This window comes from Melitaea cinxia, chromosome 2 (genome assembly GCF_905220565.1).
Source record: "Melitaea cinxia chromosome 2, ilMelCinx1.1, whole genome shotgun sequence".
Lineage (NCBI taxonomy): Eukaryota > Metazoa > Arthropoda > Insecta > Lepidoptera > Nymphalidae > Melitaea > Melitaea cinxia.
In genome coordinates, this window is record NC_059395.1 from 9,537,225 (window position 1) to 9,559,041 (window position 21,817).

The 21,817-nt window shown below is 34.5% G+C and overlaps 1 protein-coding gene across 1 annotated transcript in view; it reads left to right on the forward strand.

Annotated features, from left to right (window-relative positions):
- Positions 1 to 15,308, forward strand: part of LOC123660334 (cyclic nucleotide-gated cation channel alpha-3) — a 53,945-nt gene extending 38,637 nt beyond the window's left edge. The window contains exons 6-12 of the mRNA XM_045595438.1: positions 11,122 to 11,314; positions 11,974 to 12,074; positions 12,151 to 12,300; positions 13,412 to 13,579; positions 13,848 to 13,992; positions 14,804 to 15,046; positions 15,221 to 15,308. Of these exons, the coding sequence (XP_045451394.1) occupies positions 11,122 to 11,314; positions 11,974 to 12,074; positions 12,151 to 12,300; positions 13,412 to 13,579; positions 13,848 to 13,992; positions 14,804 to 15,046; positions 15,221 to 15,308 (1,088 nt within the window). The remainder of the gene's footprint in view (positions 1 to 11,121; positions 11,315 to 11,973; positions 12,075 to 12,150; positions 12,301 to 13,411; positions 13,580 to 13,847; positions 13,993 to 14,803; positions 15,047 to 15,220) is intronic.
- Positions 15,309 to 21,817: the final 6,509 nt, after the last annotated feature.

Consider the following 21,817-nt stretch of genomic DNA (forward strand, 5'->3'; position numbering starts at 1 on the left):
TATAATTAAAATCTATACTTATAAATGAAGAGCCGGTTTTTTATACTACGAAAACTACTTAATCGATCGTAATAATATTTATACCATAAGATATAGCATATTTCAGAGAAGGTTTTTCATATATAATATGTTGGTGATTACTTATCGTGTAAAAAATATGGATGGACAGATGTCGCTAGTGTAGAATAAAATGTCTCACAGTTTATTTTAAGTTTTCAATATTTTGTAGATTTGCATAATGAAGTTTTCCTGTATGCAAATAATTATGAAATTACAAAGAAATTAAGATAAAACAAATATTTAAATTATCACATCTAACGTTAATTTTAATTAACAAATATATAATTATATATGCAATAAAACATAACATAGAATTCATATAATAATTGGTAACAAAAGAAAATTTATCTTTTAATTAAAACTAAATTAAAACTTTTCATTTATAAGGTCTGGTTTTTTCGGTGTAGTAGTTGTAGTTAATGTAATGAATAATTGTTCAAGCAACGGGCAACTTAAATAGAACTTTTAAGATCTGTTGCACTTTTTAACTTTAGCAAGAAGTTTAATGATTTTGTCTATTCATCCCAACTTGTTTCAAAATTTATCTAAACGTGCTAATAAATAAATATATTGATATTTTGCTGTTTTTTTTTTTTACCTTATAATAAACAGTTAAATAACAGACAGTTAAGAACGACAGTTAATTAATTGACAAATAAAAATGAATAGTAACCAAGTAACGATCACTCTGGTGCGTGTGCCATGTATACATCTAACCTAACTGACGGTTTGGGTTTGATCCCGCTCGGGATTGGTATTTGTATTTTTAAACGTATTTCTTTCTGGTTTGCACGCTAAGTTTGTTATAATTATTATCTTATTGGAACGAAGTTACTTACGGCAGGCTTGATATTTGGCTGGGCGACCGAACTGAAAAAAATGTGATACTAAAACCGTAGGAAAAATATATAACGGAAGTGACGTAATATCAGTCACACGACTGTATAATATGACGTTTGTAAAACTAACATATTACTAGTAAACTTATTTTTAAATTATTTATGTAATTTTATACTGTTGACAAAAATAAATAAAGACTATATGTTTTTTATTTCACTTTATAGTATGAATTATTATTATTATTGTTCTACTGAATGTCACTCCGCCCGCCCAATACATAATAGATACATATATTATAATAACTACTTATATAATTATATAGTAAATTTACTTATACTTACATATATAAATATAAGCGGGTGGAGGAATACGCCCCGGCAGGGAGATCAAACGGCCGGGGGTTAGGGCTGCAGGCTGAGAAACCGGCGGACAATCCTAGCCGAGTCAAGTAACACCGCCTTCTGCATCCTGGCTGCAAGCGAACCGTCCTGGATCCCCAGTTGCCTCAGATGGTGAGCGAGGCTAACCGGGATCAAACTATTGGCAGATATTACGATAGGGATTATTTCAGCAGACCCCACACCCCACATGTCGACAATCTCGTGCGCCAGATCCAGATATTTACGTTTTTTCTCAGTCTCGGCTTTCACGAGGTTCTCGTCATGCGGGACGGTGATGTCCACTAAAAATACCCTCGACCGTGCCCTGTCCATCACCACGATATCAGGCTTGTTCGCCAGTATCGTCCTGTCTGTGGCGATAGGCAGGTCCCAGTAGAGCCGGACTCCGTCGCGTTCGAGTACTGGCACCGGTGAGTATTGGTAATACGGCATCCTCTGTTCCAGGAGACCGTACATAAGAGCAAGCTCTTGGTGGAGAATCTTGGCCACTTGGTTGTGTCTGTGCAAGTACTCAGTATTAGCAAGCGCGGAACAACCCGAAAGCACATGCCTGAGTGACTCAACGGGATGACGACAGGCTCGACAGAAGTCGGGAGTGCCATCCTTCAGGACGTGCTTTCGGTAGTTGTTCGTCTTGACCACCTGATCTTGTATTGCACAGACAAAACCTTCGGTTTCCCCAAAGAGGTCGCCGAATCGCAGCCACTGCACGGAGGCCTTACTGTCCACGTGAGGCGCGTGAAGCGCCTTGTAGAACCGTCCATGCAGTTCCTTCTCCATCCATACGGTCTCCCGGTCAGAGGTGCTCAGTACGACCGGTTTCTGCCAGTTCTCTTTGGCCAAGGCTAGGGGGGTCAGTCCTTTGTCACATATTGAAACGTCACCATGCAAAGCGCTGTCCCGTCTCGTTTCAAAGTAGGCCCTGAGGCTGCACACCTCGCGGTTATGCATGGTCTTAGCGCTTAACATGCCTCAAATTATTATTATTATCATTATTATTATTTTATGCATGGTCTTAGCGCTTAACATGCCTCAAATTATTATTATTATTATTATTATTATTTTGTTTGATTTATTTTATTTTACGATATTTGTTATCTTCTAAAATAATAAATTTCCTAAATACTTTTATGTACTTAATTAAAAACCAAACGAAAAAATTAAAAAAAATCAAGAACTAGAAAAATATATATAAAATTCAAAATTTTTTTTTCAAATTGTGTTGCTTCTATACTATCCGAAGGAACTTCGTTCCTACCTGGTGCCCCATGACACAACATAATTTTATTATTAAGTATTAATTATTTATTTTTATTATTAAGTATGTTATCATCATATATTGTTATATAAATGATAGCTATCATTACTCATACTAGGACCAGCGTGCAGAGCAGCGTGGAGGATTAAGCGCCAATCCTTCTCCTACGTGGAGAAAGAGGCCTATGCTCAGCAGTGAAATGTTACTGGCTGAATCGTAGTAACTTATTGCTAATAGTACCTATTAAAGCTTTTATAAAAAAAATATTTTGCTAAGAAATGTATTTAAAAAATATAGTGAACGTATTTAGAATAGTCAGATTCCTAAATATTTTAAGGCTAATAAAATATTTTACGAAGCTGCAGAAAGTATAGAACTATTGTTTTAATTATTCATGTTTATTTCAATATAACACATTCTAAAAAAATTATGTTCTATGCATATGTATAGTTTATGTTTTGTAAATAATATGAAATTACAAAAAAAATACCAGGTTTTATTTTCAGTAGTGACAATTGAGCGATATCGTAATTTATGTCTCCGTTATCGTAAAAAGCTTCGTCAGGATGTTTTTTCCACTGCCGTACGTGAGATGAATTTCAAATAAACTTAGCCGATTCAGAACTCTGGTACTGGCTCGAATTCGAACCAATCACTTTTGCTTCTAATCCATGATATCATTTCAGCTTATATACCTTTATGTTATAACTTCTCTTTCTCATCTCTCATTGTATTTAAACTGGATATAGATGAACACTTCAAACTATATCTATTTAAAAAAAAAAAATTGTAAAAAGTAAGAAGTTTTTAGGATTCATTGCTTTTGTCTCTAAACAATAAACATGCACGTTGAACACCTACTGTCTACCATTGTTCCCTGTACGAGATGAGGCGTTGTTTGCTACTCATAATAGTACAACATTCGGAGTGCAGTCACGGTTGATAAGTCCCTAGTTTGTATTCAAATTGTTAGTCTTGACGTCGAATCTATACGATCATATTTCAACGTGCTTTGTTTGAATAGGGATGTATGTAAGATGAGCTGAACATGCTGTCGAGATTTTCAGAGATCAACTTAAATATATTGTTCGGAAATGTATTATTTAAGCACTTAGTATGAAGAGAATTCTATTGGAAATACGAGTAATTAATCTCCTCCTATATGTTCTCGTATTGTGTATTTACCAATTATTTGCTAACAAGTAGGATGAATAGTATTCGAATGGAACCGAACATGACTATAGTATTGATTAATTTTGCAGAAATTTAACTCACACTGTACGTTGTGTCATCGGATACTATATTTGCAAGTTTTAATTTAGTATTTTATTTTTTATTTTTGTTGTATTTTATCTTAAAAAAGTTTGTATATTATGTATTTTAATGGTAAACTGCATATATCAATTTTTCTCATAATGCTTCTAAAATGATAATTACTAGATGATACTTTTACAGTAATCGCATCGTTGATGACTTATTGTTATTATTACTCGTATAATACTGTATTGACACATTAAACACTAGCTATACCCCTGCGAATAATTCGAACTAAATAAGTATAATAATTATCACTTTACAAAATTACCGTCATCATCGTCATGGACCGTCAATCATGTTGACGTTGTTTCAAAATTAATTAATATACAAAAACAAAAGCAATAATAATTTTTTTAACTGTTGATGCCGGTAGAGCAAGTAATTATCTATAAAATGATATATAATTTATGTGGAGAAATTGGGAGGTTTTTTTTCTAAAAAAGGGGCATACATCTTAACCTTAGCGTTTTAATATATGTTATAAATTTAAAACAATGTTAAAAGAACTCATCCACATTGGTTTCAGACACTTAAAAAGAGTCAATTCATTTATTATTTGTTATTTGTTTGATAATTGTATCAAACAACTAGCTGTAGGTACTAACTGTAACTACGCTTATTATTTTTTTTGTCGTACCAACTCAGAAAGCTTTGTAGGCTTTGTAGGCATAGTTTACGATTCTATAAAGGACATACAGACAAACATTAATTTTTATATATATTTTATATATATTATATATATATATATATATATATATATATATTCTCATTATTATATATATATATATATATATAATAATGTTAAATCGTTAATCGTTTAATAGAATATATATATATATATATATATATATATATATATATATATATATATATATATATAAATATATTCTATTAAACGACACTAACATTTTCAGCACATAGTCATTAATATTAAACAGAAAACCCCTACAAACGGACGGTTAGCAGGAAACGGTCCTTTGTAATAGGGGATTCGTTGGTACACTTTGGGTCGTAAACCTAAAAAGTTGTTTTTTAAGCAATTTATAGTAAATGAAGACGGATAATTTCTTAAAAATATGTATGTATATTAATAATTTTGTATATAGGAATTTGATAGTCCGTAGTAAAGCATTATCTTCACTTTTATCGGTAAACGGTTTCTAAGCAATATTCGCAAGAAATTATCTGAGCGTTAAATCTGATTGCGCCAGGAAAACAAGTCATCAATAGTTAAGTGATGTTTGCTTTTAATGATATCTATAGATAGACAGTCACAATTATCACACTAACAGCGTACAATTACATTCAGGCTCATAGGCAACTAAATTAGACAAAGACACCACTCTAACGGACAGTAATTTAATGACTAATAGTTTTTTTTCGAGTTAACAAGTAAATTATTAATTCCTATATGTTGATTTTTACATATATACATTTATTTTATTTAAAATTTACTGTGTATCAGACAAGAAATAAAATAAATAAGCAACATTAACAATAATTAGTAGAAAAGTGTACAAAAGGCGGCCTTGTTGCTAAAAAGCAATCTCTTCCAGGCAACCTTAGGGCGAAGGATATGATATATTAAAGGTGTAGGTGTACTTTTTCATGTTATAGAAAATAATGTGAAACAACTCAGTGAATAGACATATATATTACATACATGTATGAATTTATTGTTTACATATACATACATTCAAATACAGATATATATATCCGAATTATATTTTGTCCAATTTTGATTTTGCTTTTTATGAGCCTATATTTTTTATGACGCCGCGTTGGCGCAACGGTCACAGCACTGGATTATACCTGTTGCGCTGGCGGTTGCGGGTAAGATCCCCGCACATGACAAACATTTGTATTGGCCATACAGGTGTCTGTAGTGGTCTGGGTGTTTATGCAGTCCTTGTGGGTCTTCCCACCGGGCCTCGGAGAGCACGTTAAGCCGTTGGTCCCGGTTGTTATCATGTACACCTGATAGCGATCGTTACTCGTAGGAGGGAATATATCCGCCAACCCGCATTGGAGCAGCGTGGTGGATTTAGCTCTGATCCTTCTCCTACATGGTGAGAGAGGCCTATGCCCAGTAGTGGGATATTACAGGCTGAAGCAAGCCTATATATTATTTATTCTTGACTTTTTAATGTAGTAAATTAGTTTGCTTAGTTCTCACTACACTTTAAGAATAATGCATATACGTACGAAAAGTATAGGCATATTGTTTGTTACCGAAATATTTGTGGAATTATAATATAATAGGAACGTGGAACGTTCGTACTTTATTGGACAATGACATAAACTTATGTCCGGAGAGAAAGATGGCTCTAATCGCGAGAGAATTGGCCAAATATAACATAGATATAGCCGCAATAAGCGAAACCCATCTTAGTGACTCGGGAGAGCTTTGCGAACAACTGGGAGGCTACACCTATTACTGGAGTGGGAAGCCAAGTACTGAGAGAACAGCTAGTGGAGTCGGGTTTGCCGTAAAGAATCAGCTGGCAAAAACACTCAAAGAACTACCGAATCAAGCTGAATCAAGTCCTGACTAGATACCATCCGCAGATAAGATAATTTTGTTTGGAAACTTTAACGCACGAGTTGGTAACGATTTCAGTGCTTGGAGTGGAGTTCTTGGTCGTCATGGTGTTGGTAAATGCAACGCCAATGGTCTCGATCTTCTCACTCTCTGTGCCGAATTTGATCTTACAATTACTAACACCTGTTACCGATTGCCAGAAAAGCTCAAGACCACGTGGTTGCATCCAAAATCTAAGCACTGGCACCTCTTAGACTATGTGATAGTACGCAAGAGAGACCTCAGTGAAGTATTTATCACTCGAGTAATGAGGGGTGCTCAGGGCTGGACCGATCATCGGCTAGTCCGATCAAAACTACGGTTCCACTTAAAAGCACCACGTCGGGCATCTCACAAGATCCCGGCAAAAATACACTGTGAAAAGCTTGTTCGCGAGCCACATTTAAGTCAAGAGCTAGATGATGCATTCTGCACCAGTATGTCAGAGACAAAAGAGGGTATATCTATTGACGAAGAGTGGCGTTTATACGCTGAGAACCTTCACACCTGTGCCTCACGAGTTATTGGGAAACCAGAAAAGAAAAATCAAGATTGGTTTGATGATTCCGAGGTGCAAATCAAGAAGCTCGTTGAGGACCACACACGTACCCTTCTTTCGTCAGACGTCTCTGAGCGGAGAACTTCTAATCATAGCCTAAAATTAAAAGTGCGCGCTCTCAAAGATAAATGGTGGGTACACAAAGCCAATGAAATCCAGCGTTATGCTGATACCAATCAGAATAGTAGATTTTTTGAGAGTCTCAAAGCTATTTTCGGCCCAAGATCTAAGAAAGTAGCTCTAATTTTCAACAAGGACAAGACTCAACGGCTTACTGAACAGAAAGATGTTCTTGCCCGATGGGCAGAACATTTTAATGACGTTCTTAACCCTAGTGCACAGACAGCTGACTTGTTGTTTATAGATTCCCTCGAAAGTTTACCGGTACTTGAAGATCTGGTAGAACCACCATCTTTTGATGACTTTATGAAGGCACTGGATAGGCTGAGAAATCACAAGGCACCTGGGGTAGATGATTTACCGTCTGAATTATAAAAATACAGCGGCCCTCACGTCAAAAACAGGTTATTTCAACTTATCCTGAAAATATGCGAGAGTGAAGTGGTTCCGCAAGATTGGAGAAATGCCTCCATCTGTAAATTGTACAAAGGCAAAGGCGACATCGCTGATTGCAACTCGTACAGAGGTATCTAGCTTCTCTCAGTAGCTGGGAAAATCTTATCCCATATTATAAACACCCGTCTATGCCAACACGCAGAAACCATACTTTCCGAGACCCAGTGTGGTTTCCGGCCAGGCCGAGGTACGGTAGATGCTATCTTTGTCGTAAGGCAAATCTAAGAAAAGAGCCTGGAACAATACCGTCCTCTTTATATGTGCTTTGTAGATCTGGAGAAAGCCTTTGACAGAGTCCCGCGTGAAGCGCTCTGGATAATGCTAAAGAAAATTGGCTGTCCTGGAAAGTTATTAAACTTGATACGTCAGTTTCATGACAATATGGCGGTTAAAGTTCGACATGAAAATGACTTTTCAGACCAAATACCAGTAACCAGTGGCGTGAAACAGGGCTGTGTCTTGGCTCCCACTCTGTTTTCTCTATACTTTGCCTTTGTTATGCGGGATATGGTCAGAACTTGCAATAGTCAAATTGAAATTAGCTCCAGAACAGACAAGAGCATATTCGATCTATCCCGTTTCAGAGCTAAGAGACAAGTTTCCAAGCTCTCTCTTCTAGACGTTTTATATGCCGACGATGTTTGCCTTATGGCAGTCTCTTCAAGCCTAAGTGAACTCCTTACACACGTCGTGCCGCAGGTTTGGTCTGGTTATAAGCACCAGCAAAATTCAGGTTTTAAACCAACCTGCTTGTGGTTGTCTTGCTGACCAATCCGCTATCAACTTGGATGGTTCTGCATTGCAGGAAGTCCCATACTTCAAATACTTAGGCAGCAGACTAAAGCACAACAATACACTAGAATCAGAAATACCAGCCCGAATAGCAGGTGCTGCAGCGGTCTTTGGCAAACTTAAATCCCGTGTCTGGAATTCACACGACCTCAAATTGCAAACTAAAATATTAGTCTACAAAGCGATTGTCCTGCCTACATTATTATACGCTTCAGAGACCTGGTGCTGCTATAAAGCAGATATCAAGAAGTTAGACACATTTCACCTCAAATGTCTAAGATCCATATTGCGCATTAAGTGGCAGGACCGAATTTCAAACACCGAGTTATTACGTCGTACAGGTATGTCTGGAATTGAAGTTCTCGTAATGAAAAGTCAACTGAGATGGAGCGGTCACGTCCTACGCATGCCCGATAGCAGACTACCGAAGGCAGTCTTCTATTCTGAGCTTTCAAACGGAAAACGAAAACAAGGCGGGCAATACCTTAAACGCCAAGTAAGGAAGACTAGGCCAAAACCCTTCTACTTTTACACATACGATTCAGCTGGCCAACTACTTCTTACAACCGAGTCTTCAAAACTAAATTCGGTTTCGCTAGCCATATTAGAGCCCACCAGCGTAATTTATAGGAGTCGCCGTCACCGAATACGACATGATGATGATGATTTGTGGAACCTATAATGAATTCAGAAAGTAAAGAAAAAGAAACAGATAAAAATGTTACTGTCGCTTTCCAAGATACTTCGTCGTGTGGTGGACGTGGCTCATTTCCGGGTGCGGCCCCTTGTTGGGGGAAAATTAAATTACTGAAAATTTCACTAGGCTAAAATAATCATAAAATGCAGGGTATAATTTAATAATTAATTCAAAATCTTCCAGAGTAATAACTTTTTATTTTAATAATTATTTATATTCTGGGACTTTCGGAAGAATCTTAAGGTTCATTTCTTATTGTACGTTGGAAAATATGTAGATAATATTAATAAAATGTATGTTAACGAACATTCTCTTATCTTCGCATGTTAACTGAAGATCTCATTTCCGTGTTAACACAAAAGTTTCTTTGCAACTGAGAAAGATAAAATTATATTATTAATTATGGTACCGCTGAAGTGTTCTTCTTTACTTTGTCACCTTGTATTAAATTGAAAATCAAATAATTACAATTGATAGATAGTAACGCCACATAAAGGTCATTGATGATACAAATTATTTAGTTTTGAAAACAATATAGTCAAATAGGTGGGTACTACAGAAGTACCGACAAATATGTATTCGGATGATATCAAAACACTATTAGTTATACAGAATCTCAATGTTATACAAGTACATTCAGATATTTCTCGAAGCATATGAATGAGCTGTTCGTAAGCGCTAAAGCTCTTTTGAAAACGTTCTGAATAGCTAAACTTCTGCAATTAGCTAAGTATATCCCCAGGATATTCTATTGATACAACCTGCGGATTGAAGGTATGCTCAGTGGAACTTGGACTAAATCTCAAGATTCCGTTGCTGTTGCGAGAGACTTGGCGAACTTTATAAACTTGTCTTTTACGGCGAATATATGAATTGAAAAGAATTAGTTAACTCATAATGCTGCATAATAATTTGAATTCTAATCATAATTAATGAGCGACCTACAACATAACAACATGGAGATAGAATATGATATATGTACAAGACATAATCGCAACAAAATGATGGATATAAAAGTAAAACAAATATTTAGCTATTTGACAAAGATCACTTCAGCCTATCGCAGTCCACTGCTGGACATAGGCTACCACAAGGTTACGCCAAAAATGGGACGAACTCATGTGTATTGTCCAAAGTCACCACGCTGGGCAGGCGGGTTGGTGACTTTGGGTTTGACAAAGATACGAAATATTATCACTAATAAAAAAAGAGGAAAGAATCGGCTGTTTTGCGTCTTTGTTCGTAGTTGTTTTTCCATGGTACATGTTTTCAAAGGAAAAAAAAACGATTGCGCTTTAAACAACACGACTGAAGTAAAATTTACAAAGCGTGACTCTCTCTCTTTCTATCTTCACTAAATTATATCTCGCTCTCAACTTCCGTTCGCATCGCCCCATGTCTTGTCGTAACGCTCTCTTCACGCATTCACCAGCTAATTCCCCAAGTAAAGCATGCGTAAAGAAGTTGTACTTCAAAAACAGCGTTTTAGCTATTATGTAAAGTACATATTTTATCTTGTTGATATAGCAAACTTTAAAAATATTTTTCATGATTAAACAGTAGCAGCATGTTAAGGTTAAAAAATAACTTTGGATAGCAAACTTCCGATTTCCTTTATTAAGATACACGAAACTGTAATTTCAGTTTAATTCAACTAACTTTTCGGGCATTTATTGATTAAATTCTCGTCATCTGAACCGTGATATTTTAACTTAGGGAAAACTTGCTTAGTACAGACAACCGAGTCAATAATTACGATACAATTACGAAATTGCTGTTACAAAATTAGTTCTAGCATATAGTTTATTGTTTTAGTTTTATTATAATTTAGTTTGACGGTTACGTTTTTTAGAGAGACAACATTTTTCGATCATAAGCCTACAATTTTGAAAAACGTCGTACAACTAGTATTAAAATTAAAAAAATCGATTTGTACAACATTAAATATGAAAGTATTTTACTTTTAGCATCTTCTAAAAATTGTAGTTGAAATGAAAAATGGTTTAGGTATTTTTACTACAATATAAATTATATTTGCAGCAAAACTAGACGGTGTCAAGACTTACATGAGAATGCGACGAGTACCTACTCACTTGCAAGTGAAGGTGATCAAATGGTTCGATTACCTGTGGCTGACCCAGAAGTGTTCCGACGAGGAGAAGGCTGTCTCCTGCCTCCCTGATAAGCTTAAAGCGGAAATTGCCATTAACGTACATCTCGATACTTTAAAAAGGTACACTTATAATTCTTATAGGGCTACTTTATAAGGGTGAAGTCAAAGTGAATACTTAATAGCGTTTAATATTTTAAATTAGTTTATTTTATTTTTAATGGGTTTTAGCTATCTTTATAGACTTATTATTATTTTAATACTAGACAGTACTATATTGCTTATAGGCTTCTATAAATATACCTAGATTAAGATTCTAATCATTCATCAATATATCTAGGCTTGGTTTTTAGATTAGATTAGAAAGTTGGTCTTATGAATAAAAATATATTATAGCTCGTGAGAACAGTTTGTGCTTAAAATACCGTGTCGTATAATTAAAAACAGAAACACTCGCTTTTTGCTTTCATGAATTATTCAGCAGTGTTCCTTAACTCATACGATACGTAAATTTTTGTCGCCAAATGGCTCCTCCTTCTAATTTTCATTTTTAAGCGGAACGACGTTAACTTTGTTTATTTACTAAATAATACATTGGGTCATTTTAAAATCAAAAGTTTATATTTATTTTTACTTATATAATTATGTTTTCATTTTAATGCTGTAAAATTTGATTACAAATTTTGAATTGTGATTACCGTAGAATTGTAATACATTTAAAAAAAATTAAATTAAAAGTTTTTTAAACTAAAACATTTATTACAAATATTTATATCATTTAGGGTGGAAATTTTTCAAAATACCGAGGCTGGATTTCTGTGCGAGCTTGTTTTGAGACTTCGGCCTGTTTTGTTTTCGCCAGGCGATTACATTTGTAGAAAAGGTCAGTTTAAATATTTTTGCTAAACATTTTTAAAAATATTATTCTTTTTTTTTAACAACTTGCATAATATTTTAAGGCGAGGTCGGCAAGGAGATGTACATAGTGAATCGTGGCAAACTACAGGTGGTCGGCGACAACGGAAAAACAGTGTTAGCTACACTCAAGGCGGGTTCTTATTTTGGCGAAATATCCATTCTGAACATGGGCACCGCAGGTAAACAACTTGGTAAATATCGCCCGGCCCGAGACGCCACGCCATTATTATTCTACTTTGTCGTATCTTGAGAAGTTTTTAAAAGCAAAAGCAAACGTTTCGAGGAGACGCTGCAATCAGGCCGAGGGAGCGGCCGCGACGCTACCAACAGGTTTTGGGACATCACTTGTGAACGGTCATTAACGCTTTTCGGTTAATTTCGCACTTAAAAGAATATAGCTGATTAGTCTCGATTCTAAATTGTTAAGCGTTAATGAAGTTCCATGATACTGTTTATAGGACAAGCTTCCATTTTATTGTTTCTTTGACCAACTTTTATACATTTGAGCTACATTATATACCATTCTCATCAACGCAATGTGCATAACGTTTTCTAAATTAAATTTCTTGAACGATAAATTTCATTAACATATACGGGTAAGCTACATTTTTATAATTTCTATTTATAATTTTCGTAGATTGTTTTTTAGCTTTATACACTCAGGACTCGTAGCACGATGCGTCATGTGGTTTGTTTGCTTTTAGTTTCATCTCCTTTGGTTGTATTGAAGGCAGTGTCCCCGACCGCTTTGCATCCTACCTAAATACTTTATATATTTGGCGTGACCTCTTGGTGCATGAAACCCCTAATAATATTTTAAAGTTCTATATTATCCAGTTATAATAAAGGTTTTCTCATTCTATCAAGCTGTTACAGTGATTGTTTTTAGTTGAAACTATCATTGCCTTAAATAGGCATTTTAAACTTAGTAGAACGGCTTAATTCTTTTTACTCGTAAAAGTTTTATTTACTAATTTTTGAATCCTAAACGCTTTGTCTTGAAGCACAGAAAATATTTAATAGACATCGCTTCTTATAGTTATGTTAAATAATTCTTATAATTATTAAAACCATACCTTCATTTATCTTCGAAATTTAAATATTTAACTTTTGAAATTTTTTAAATGTTTTACTATCGATCAGTTTTCTTATTTCACACTTGTTACTGTTGTTATGTTTGTATGAACTATTTCGTTTTCAATGGTTATTTACTGGGTAAAAGTAAGTCGAAGTCGAAATAGTTCACGTAATGTGTTGCCCGAACATCGGTTGGCACGGAGTGTGTGGATGACACGTCGACAGGCAACCGGCGGACAGCGTCTGTGCGCTCCGTTGGCTACTCGGACCTGTTCGTGCTCAGCAAGAAGGACATGTGGGACGTTCTGAAGGAGTACCCAGCCGCAAGAGTCCGTCTTGAAGCAATAGCAGTCAAAAGACTTGAAAAGTATAAGAAAGCGCCTCTTGAAAAAGGTACTACCCCTAGGTACTAGGTAATTAACAACATATTATGTACTTTTAAATTGTTATATATTATGTAACTTTATCGTATTTCTAGCTAAGAATGAAGTACTTAACTAAAAAAAAAAATCATACCCTGCCATTCTAAAGTAACACCACACAGTACAATGTGTTTTAATTGTGTCTATCACGTCAAACAATCCATTCATTATTTTAGAAAATAAATGTAAATAAAATAAATAGGAATTAAATATCATTTTAAATGAACAAATGCTTGTAGTGGCAATGGGTCGGTGCCAGTCTACGCCAGGGCTGGTGGAGACGAGCGGGCGTATTCCCATAGAGGAGATGCATCTTCCGCCCGCATCGATTCCCCCGCCATTGCATACCTCACACCCGCCTTCCTACCGGGACCAGCTATATAGGTAACCATGAAAGAGTATTTTAGGAGGTCAACAGACAAATAACAATAGTAATTAAAACTTAAGGATGTTTTTTTTCAAACCAGTACTTTAAGATTCATTTTACCACAGAGAAGAGAAGACAATCAAATAGATATGAAAGTTAAGGGTTGAAAACGCAAGCGTCAACCATCTGTGGAATACTGTCAGTCGGACTGAGTATGTTATTAAAAAAGCGATGATCTCAGACTTACATTCGTTTTATTGAACTCATGCTTTGCAGTGAAGTTAAATATCGCAAAGGAACAATCAGGTGTCAGCAGAGAGTCTGAAGTAAATATATTTGTAATTTTGTTGTCAAACAAACGAAATTTACTATCTTATATGTACGTAATTGTATGCCCAATTCACAGATCAAGTATTTAGATGCAGCGCTGCATGCTTATGTTATGAAAGAAATACGCTTCAACCTGTAATATCCCATTGCATAGGCCTCTTTCCCCATCTAGGAAAAGGATTAGAGCTTAATCCACCACGCTGCTCCACTGCGGGTTGCGAATATGTTATCTACTGTGAGTAATTATCGCTATCATATGTATATGATAACAACCGGGACCGAAAGCTTAACCGTGTTCTACGAGGAACGGTGGGGAGACCCACAAGGACAAACAACCAGACCGGAAATAAATGTTTGTATAAACACAACTTCTACTCTGAGCGGAAAACGAATTCTTAACCGTCGGTATTTAGGCGCCGCCGACACGGCAGATATACTATAACACAAGAGCTGTCATCAGGAACGAAAGAAATAGTAAGTAAATATTTGACTTTCCAGTTCTTCAGTAACCCCTCTTCGTGTAGCATCTCCTGTAGCTTCATGTGCATCGAGTGCTCGTAGTAGTGCCGCAGGAGGCAGCAGTATGGTGGTCACTGGCGGCGCCCCTCGAGCGCTTATTGAATCTCACGAGGCGCTTGAGTGTGAAGTCAAGTGGCTGCGAGAGCGCCTCTACACAGTCGAGTCGGAAAACGCAGCTATGTCGGCCAAACTGGACCAACAGCAATGGGAAGTTGCTCAGAGGTATTTTTTATTTTAAATGGGAGTATAGACATTTTTATATATTGCTCTGAATTAGAATTGTATTAAAAAACAAAAGATGTACGAATTATTTACGAATATGTTACATCCGAAGAAGAAATTTCAAGTTTTGTAATTTTGTGAATATATCAAGTTAATGGAGTATTTGAAATATAGGCTGCAAGAAATCGAAATGCAGATCCGCGGGGGCAGCTCTCTGAGCTCGCAGGAGGAGAATGAACGGAACCGCGAGAGCATCATTTAACGGCGCGCCACGCCCTTGCGCGTGCCGCCGCCGCCGCCTCGCCTGCCCGTCTGCTAGGAGTGAGACCGAACGAACATTTCTGTCGCTTTTCCATATCGCACCGAACTCATCGAGTACGACGTGGACATTATCGAAGTGTTTTTATGATAAATTAATAATACGGATAATATTTAAAATACGAATTAACTTTATCAAATTTATATACATATACTTAGTATATACGACTCGCTATAAATGACGAGTGTTCGTGGAGTGAGATTTTGCAGAGACAATATTATCTTTAATGTTGTTTAAGTCGAAGTGTGAAGTGGAGTGAGTGAGGTCGAGCGCGGCGCGTCTGCGTTCTTTACGGTTCAGTTCAGCGTGTCAGCCCTATAGGGCCACCGTCTCTACAAATTTTAGTATTTGTATGTTGTACATACCATGTTAATAGGTTATTTTATAGGATCGTCACGATTCTCGTAAATTACAATATGATGTATCGTTTAATAAATCGTCTAATGTTATATCTCGAAACGTGTCACTTTGTTTTGGGTAATTTACTAATATCATGTATTTATAAATTTAACTAAAGATATGTATATGTGCCAAAGTAATTGAATTATAACGACAACATAAAATTTATTGTAATTTATAGAACGGAGCTTTAATTATTGTAGAGTTCTGATCTCGATCCATGGTATACTTTATAATGTTTGTATTTTCCATTCTAGTTCTTTTGTAACGAAATGAAGACGGTGTTACTAATAATAGGTAGTACTTTATTGTCAATAAATTTGGTATGTAATCTATGTATATTCTCGGAATAACAGACAGAAAACAATCATAGAATGTTGTAATTTGTTATATAATGGTATATATGATAAGACATGTAGCTTATTGTGGATAGAAAATAAAACATCCGAGAATTAAATTAAAATCACAACTGCCAGGTAAATATAAGTAGTTAAAATGTTTTAATGTAAAATATTAATCCAAATACTGACAATGTTTTGTACTTAAATTCTTTATAATAATAACCTATATTAGTTTAATTCATCGTTCATAAAACATCTACAAAAGTTTTCCTGTTGAACGTTAGGATACGATTTGATTTCAAACTTCTTTTTTAAGGATTAGATATATACATACATAAATATTGAATGGTCGTAATTAATCTCAAAACGAACCAAGGTTTATTGATTATTTAACGTTAGTAATATAATGTTTGAATCTAAGGAAAATTTGTAAATACTTATCTTATGATACGTATTTATAAGCATGCCGTTTTTAAATTGGAAAGGTTTTTTTTAAGCCACGAGCTCCACAGTCGGATGAAGAATGTGCCATTTCATACAATATTTGTTTCTTTAAGAATCAATACCATGATTGTAATATTCTTAAAAATGCTTAAAAGCCACGTTTACGATTACGGATATTAATTTGAGTCTCAAATATAATATAATTAATAATTGTTTAAAATTATTTTCGCATGAAATGTGAGATTATATAAAAATAGTGTAACATTTTGTTCAAGTAAAAATAAATATGTGGCCGTATAAGTATTTCTTTAAATGTTTCACGGATAGTTCAATAAAATTTCTTGTTAACACAGTGATACAATCACCGAAATTTTTATGTGTAAAAATCATAGCTTAATCACAAGCTTCATTTTCTAACTACCCGAGATTATAATAGATAGGATACAATTTTTAAAGATGTAAATAAAAATTTATTTATTGTTATATATTCCATAAAATTTTTCTTCTTATATTTCTCAAATATAAATTGCTAAGGAAACGCATTACGCGTTTGAAAATGCGAAGGCTTTTTGTCATATAAATAAGTCATTATTTAATTATAACCGTGTTTACCCCGTAAAGAAGTGTTCAAAACAAAGTTTTGAAATTAATTTGATTGTGAACTTAATATAAGACCTTATTCTTTGTCTTGGCAATGAACTCAAGTTTTAACATACGGCAAAGTATAGTCTAACGAAGCAGGTAAGTGAACCAGTAGTACCAGGCTTGTGGAACTTAAATCGGGATTTGAATTATGTATGCACTTGATTCATTTTATTGTTAATAAAAAGATTACGATAACGCATTTGGAAGTCTTTTATTTAAATAAATATTCGCTTCAGTCTGTAATATGCCACTGTTGGGCATAGGCCTCTTTCCCCATGTAGGAGAAGGATCAGAGCTTAATCCACCACGCTGCTCCAATGCGGGTTGGCGGATATAACGAATATTATTTATGAATAATTTTAACCATTAGTTTAATGTTAAAAAATATAATATATAAATAAATAAAAATTATATATATATAATAACAGCTATAATTTTATAATTTTTTTAAAAGTCAGTTTTTATGAATCTGTTTATCAAATAAGATATATTTTGTATTAGGTGCTAGTTTCAAAATAAAATGCAGTATATAATGGCAAAATATAAGTTCATGTTGAAAAAAAAATAGTTAAAAGGTCTTATACTTATTACACATTAGAAAAAATATACTAAAACATTTTCTTTCAGAATAATAGTCAGCAATTAACTAGAAACCAATTTTATTAAGTTTATTACAATCATTATTAGCATGTTCAGGATTCAGAAGGTGCTCATTCTGAATCAAAATAAAGATCAAAGCTTTTCAAGTACACAGTCGAAACACTTTCCCTATCCCATGCCTATTAATATTATAGTGAACGTTTTAGCGCAACACCGGCGGTTTCAGATTTTACATTTTACTTAACAGCAACTTACTCTACGTTTTCCTTTGAAGAAACACGATTGTTTTCTTTTATATTAATCCACTTTGGTTTGTTTTTTCGTAACTGCGCAAAGCTTTGCAATATACTGTCAGAATATTTATACTCATCTAGAGCTAAAGTTGAGGTAGCTTGGAGTCCGTAAAGCATATTACGCTATTTAATAAGTTTGTTATACTTCTTTTAGAAACATGGTTACATGGTTACCTTATAATAATTATTATTAACGTAAGAAGATACCATGGGCATGTGAGTATTGCTGAATGGAATAAACCGAATTTAATGTGATTCGGTATACATATATATTTTTATTTATTTATTTAATGCATACAAACTTATATCTAATATTGCATTAATAGTTTTGTGTTTGTGAAATCTATATAAATATAATTGTGTTTGCTCGCAAACGAAAAAAACCGACTTCAATTACCTCGGCAAGTAATACAACGTAAGTAGGCGAAAAAAGATAACAAACACACTGGTCATAACTGGTAAGCAAACGACCAGAAACACCTTTTTTTTTTTCTTATTTCTACACTAATAACATTTTAATATACACTTTCAACTTGATTAATTCATGCAATAGTATAAATATCATAAAAGCTATGTTTTTCAAGGGAAACGAATTAAATGTAAAAACATTACGGTACAGAATGAATGACAATGACACATCGCAAAAATTTAATGACAGCTGTGCTTATGGAAAATTTCGAAGTAAAACCATTACGCACGCTTGGCTTGGGGAGTAAGCTCGTGAATGGTGACGAGAGCGTTACGAAAAGTGTGATCGAGCGAGGCGAACGGAGCAAGAGAGAGATGTGCGAGTACTCATTTTCTTTCTCTTTCTCTCCTAGTAAGTTCCGTTTCGTAGACACAGTGCAGGCCTATTGTGGTAAGTTTTACTTCAGTCGTGTGTTCAAAACCATACTCGTTTTTTGCTCAAAGTGCCTAGTGCGAGTTTTATTCACAGAAACTTGACAGAAACGCGTTTATCCGTGAAGATTATTTTGCATGGGAATTTAAACAGTGCAGCCTAGACGATAAAGAATAGTTATACGATACCATCGATACAGAGTCATCTAGCGGCAAACGAGAGAACTAAGTTGAAATCTCGAATTTCCCATACAAAATGAAGTTAAAATTTACGCCCGTTATTGCGAGACGGATTTAACAAAACTCGGACTAGGCGCTCAGTTCACCACGAAAATTGATGGATTATATTTGATTAGATGTGAATAATTGTGTTTGCTCACAAACGAAAAAAAACCGACTTCAATTACATCGACGAGTAATACAACGTAGATCGACGAAAAAATAGTCAAGTAACTACGCGTTATCAAAGATTACTCAAAAAGTAGTTATCAGATCTCAATAAAATTTATATGTGACCACATGACAAACATCAGCTTTCGATTAAATTAAAAATTATTAAAATCGGTACACCCAGTAAAAAGTTATTGCGGATTTTCAAGAGTTTCCCTCGATTTCTCTGAGATCCCATCATCAGATCCTGGTTTCCTTACCATGGTACTAAACCTGGGATATCTCCTTTCTAACAAAAAAAGAATTATCAAAATCGGTACATCCAGTAGAAAGTTATGCGGTATAATACAACGTAGGTCGACGAAAAAAGCGTCAAGTAAAAACGCATTATTAGATATAACTCGAAAAGTAGTTGTTAGATCTCAAATAAATTTAAATGGGACCAATTGACACACACCACCTTTCGATTAAAAAAAATTTGTCGAAATCGGTCCACATGGTCAAAAGTTCTGATGTAAAACACATAAAAGAAAAATACAGTCGAATTGAGAACCTCCTCCTGTTTTGGAAGTCGGTTAAAAAATGAATGTTGCTAAGCGCATAACTCGAGAATGGCTTGACTAATTCGGCAAATTTATTTTTTTTGTACGTTCCTTAAGAGGCACGGACCACCGTCTTATACAAAAAAGTTATACATATATATAACTTTTGACAGATCGAAGTCTGTCCTGGCAGCTGTATTAAACAAAAAATGAAATAAAAGAATTTATAGGGAATAAGGTAGTTGACCTAAGATGGACTAATGCATAGAACACGTGAATAGTTAAGAGGTAGTTATTGGATTTAATCTTGGCATACTCCTCTAAATTAATTAATGTAATTTTTGTTTTATCTCGTGGTCAGGGTCAGTGGTATGAAGAAAAATATAATGCAGAAAACCACATTTTGAGAAAGATATTCATAATCGTTATTACAAAGCATTTTACAAATTATAATTATATCAGACATTCATAAATTGTATTATTTACAAGATTAACCATTATATCTGATTAAAAACCAGTTGTAAGCTTATGAACAAAATGAAGAATTTTTATTCAAGAACGTAACGATAACGATGTGACTACATTACTAAGATCATTATATATAACTACTAGCTGACCAAGCAAACGTTGCCTTACCGCTAAACGCTATTAAGAAATAGGGTTGGTGGTAGAAGGTGAAAATTTAGAGTAATATCATTATATGTATTTATAACGCCAAATCACAACAAAATAAAAAGTAAATAATTTATTTAAAAATTAAAAAAAATAGGGGTGGACTACCCTTAACATTTAGGGGATGAAAAATAGACGTTGTTCGATTCTCAGACCTACCCAATATGCACATAAAATTTCATGAGAATTGGTCAAGCCGTTTCGGAGGAGTTTAACTACAAACACCGCGACACGAGAATTTTATATATTAGATATACACGCTGGTGCTACAGTAGTGATTACAAGTGGATTTTGAGTACTGGTACTAACTTTCGTGGTTTCAATCCCCGCTCGTAGGTAACATGTTTATATAGACCGTACAGATGTTTATTCTATTCTAGAAGGAAATCTGTAAATAAAATTTAAATTTCATTTCATGAGCCGTGAACAGTAGTAATACAGCCGAGCTAAATCCAAGCGGTGGAGTAACTCAGACTTCATTTTACAAAGAACTAGACGAACCGCTTCCTAATCCTCTCTATCATGCGCGTGTTGAATATGATTCGTCTGAATTTCTTCCACTTCTTGCTCTCAAATTTCCACCGCACCCCGCTGCCAGCTGGCTTATTCTCCGCAGCGTGAAATCAAGCTAATTTAAAGTAAATTGGTTCACGAAAATAAAGTTACTCGACGAAGTACGAAAAATAATATGATGTTCATTTAACGAAGAAATTAGGGTGCGAAATCTCTTTTTAAAGGCATCTATCATGAAATAATTAACATATAATTTGTACTAACTTATTACGTGTAGGTATGTAAATATACGATTATGATGACAATATATGACGTAGTTCACTAATGGATCCTGTTTAAAAAATGTTAGAACGGAAAAAATCTTTTTTTTTTGCAGTAAAACAAAACATACCCTATGTCTTTTGTAAATAAAGTATGAAATATAAGTGGATATTTTTAGGTTGCAGATAATATTTTACGTTAATTCCTGCCTAAACACGTCGGGGACCGAATTAAACAGGCTCCCTAACGTAATGACGTAGGGTGACCCTTATATTATTACGATTACTGCACACATAATTATAGCCATCTATCATGTGCAAAGGGACATTAATTAATAGGCGGTTTTGAATTTTTTTTTCGAAATCTATTCAGTTTTTACCTCATTTCATGTACCTAATCAAGTAATCTATGACAATATATCAAGAATTTTAAGCTTTGAGATTAGCTCATATCAGTTTAAGTAGAGTATTCTATTAAAGTCATATGTATAAATGTCCAATAATAATAATGTG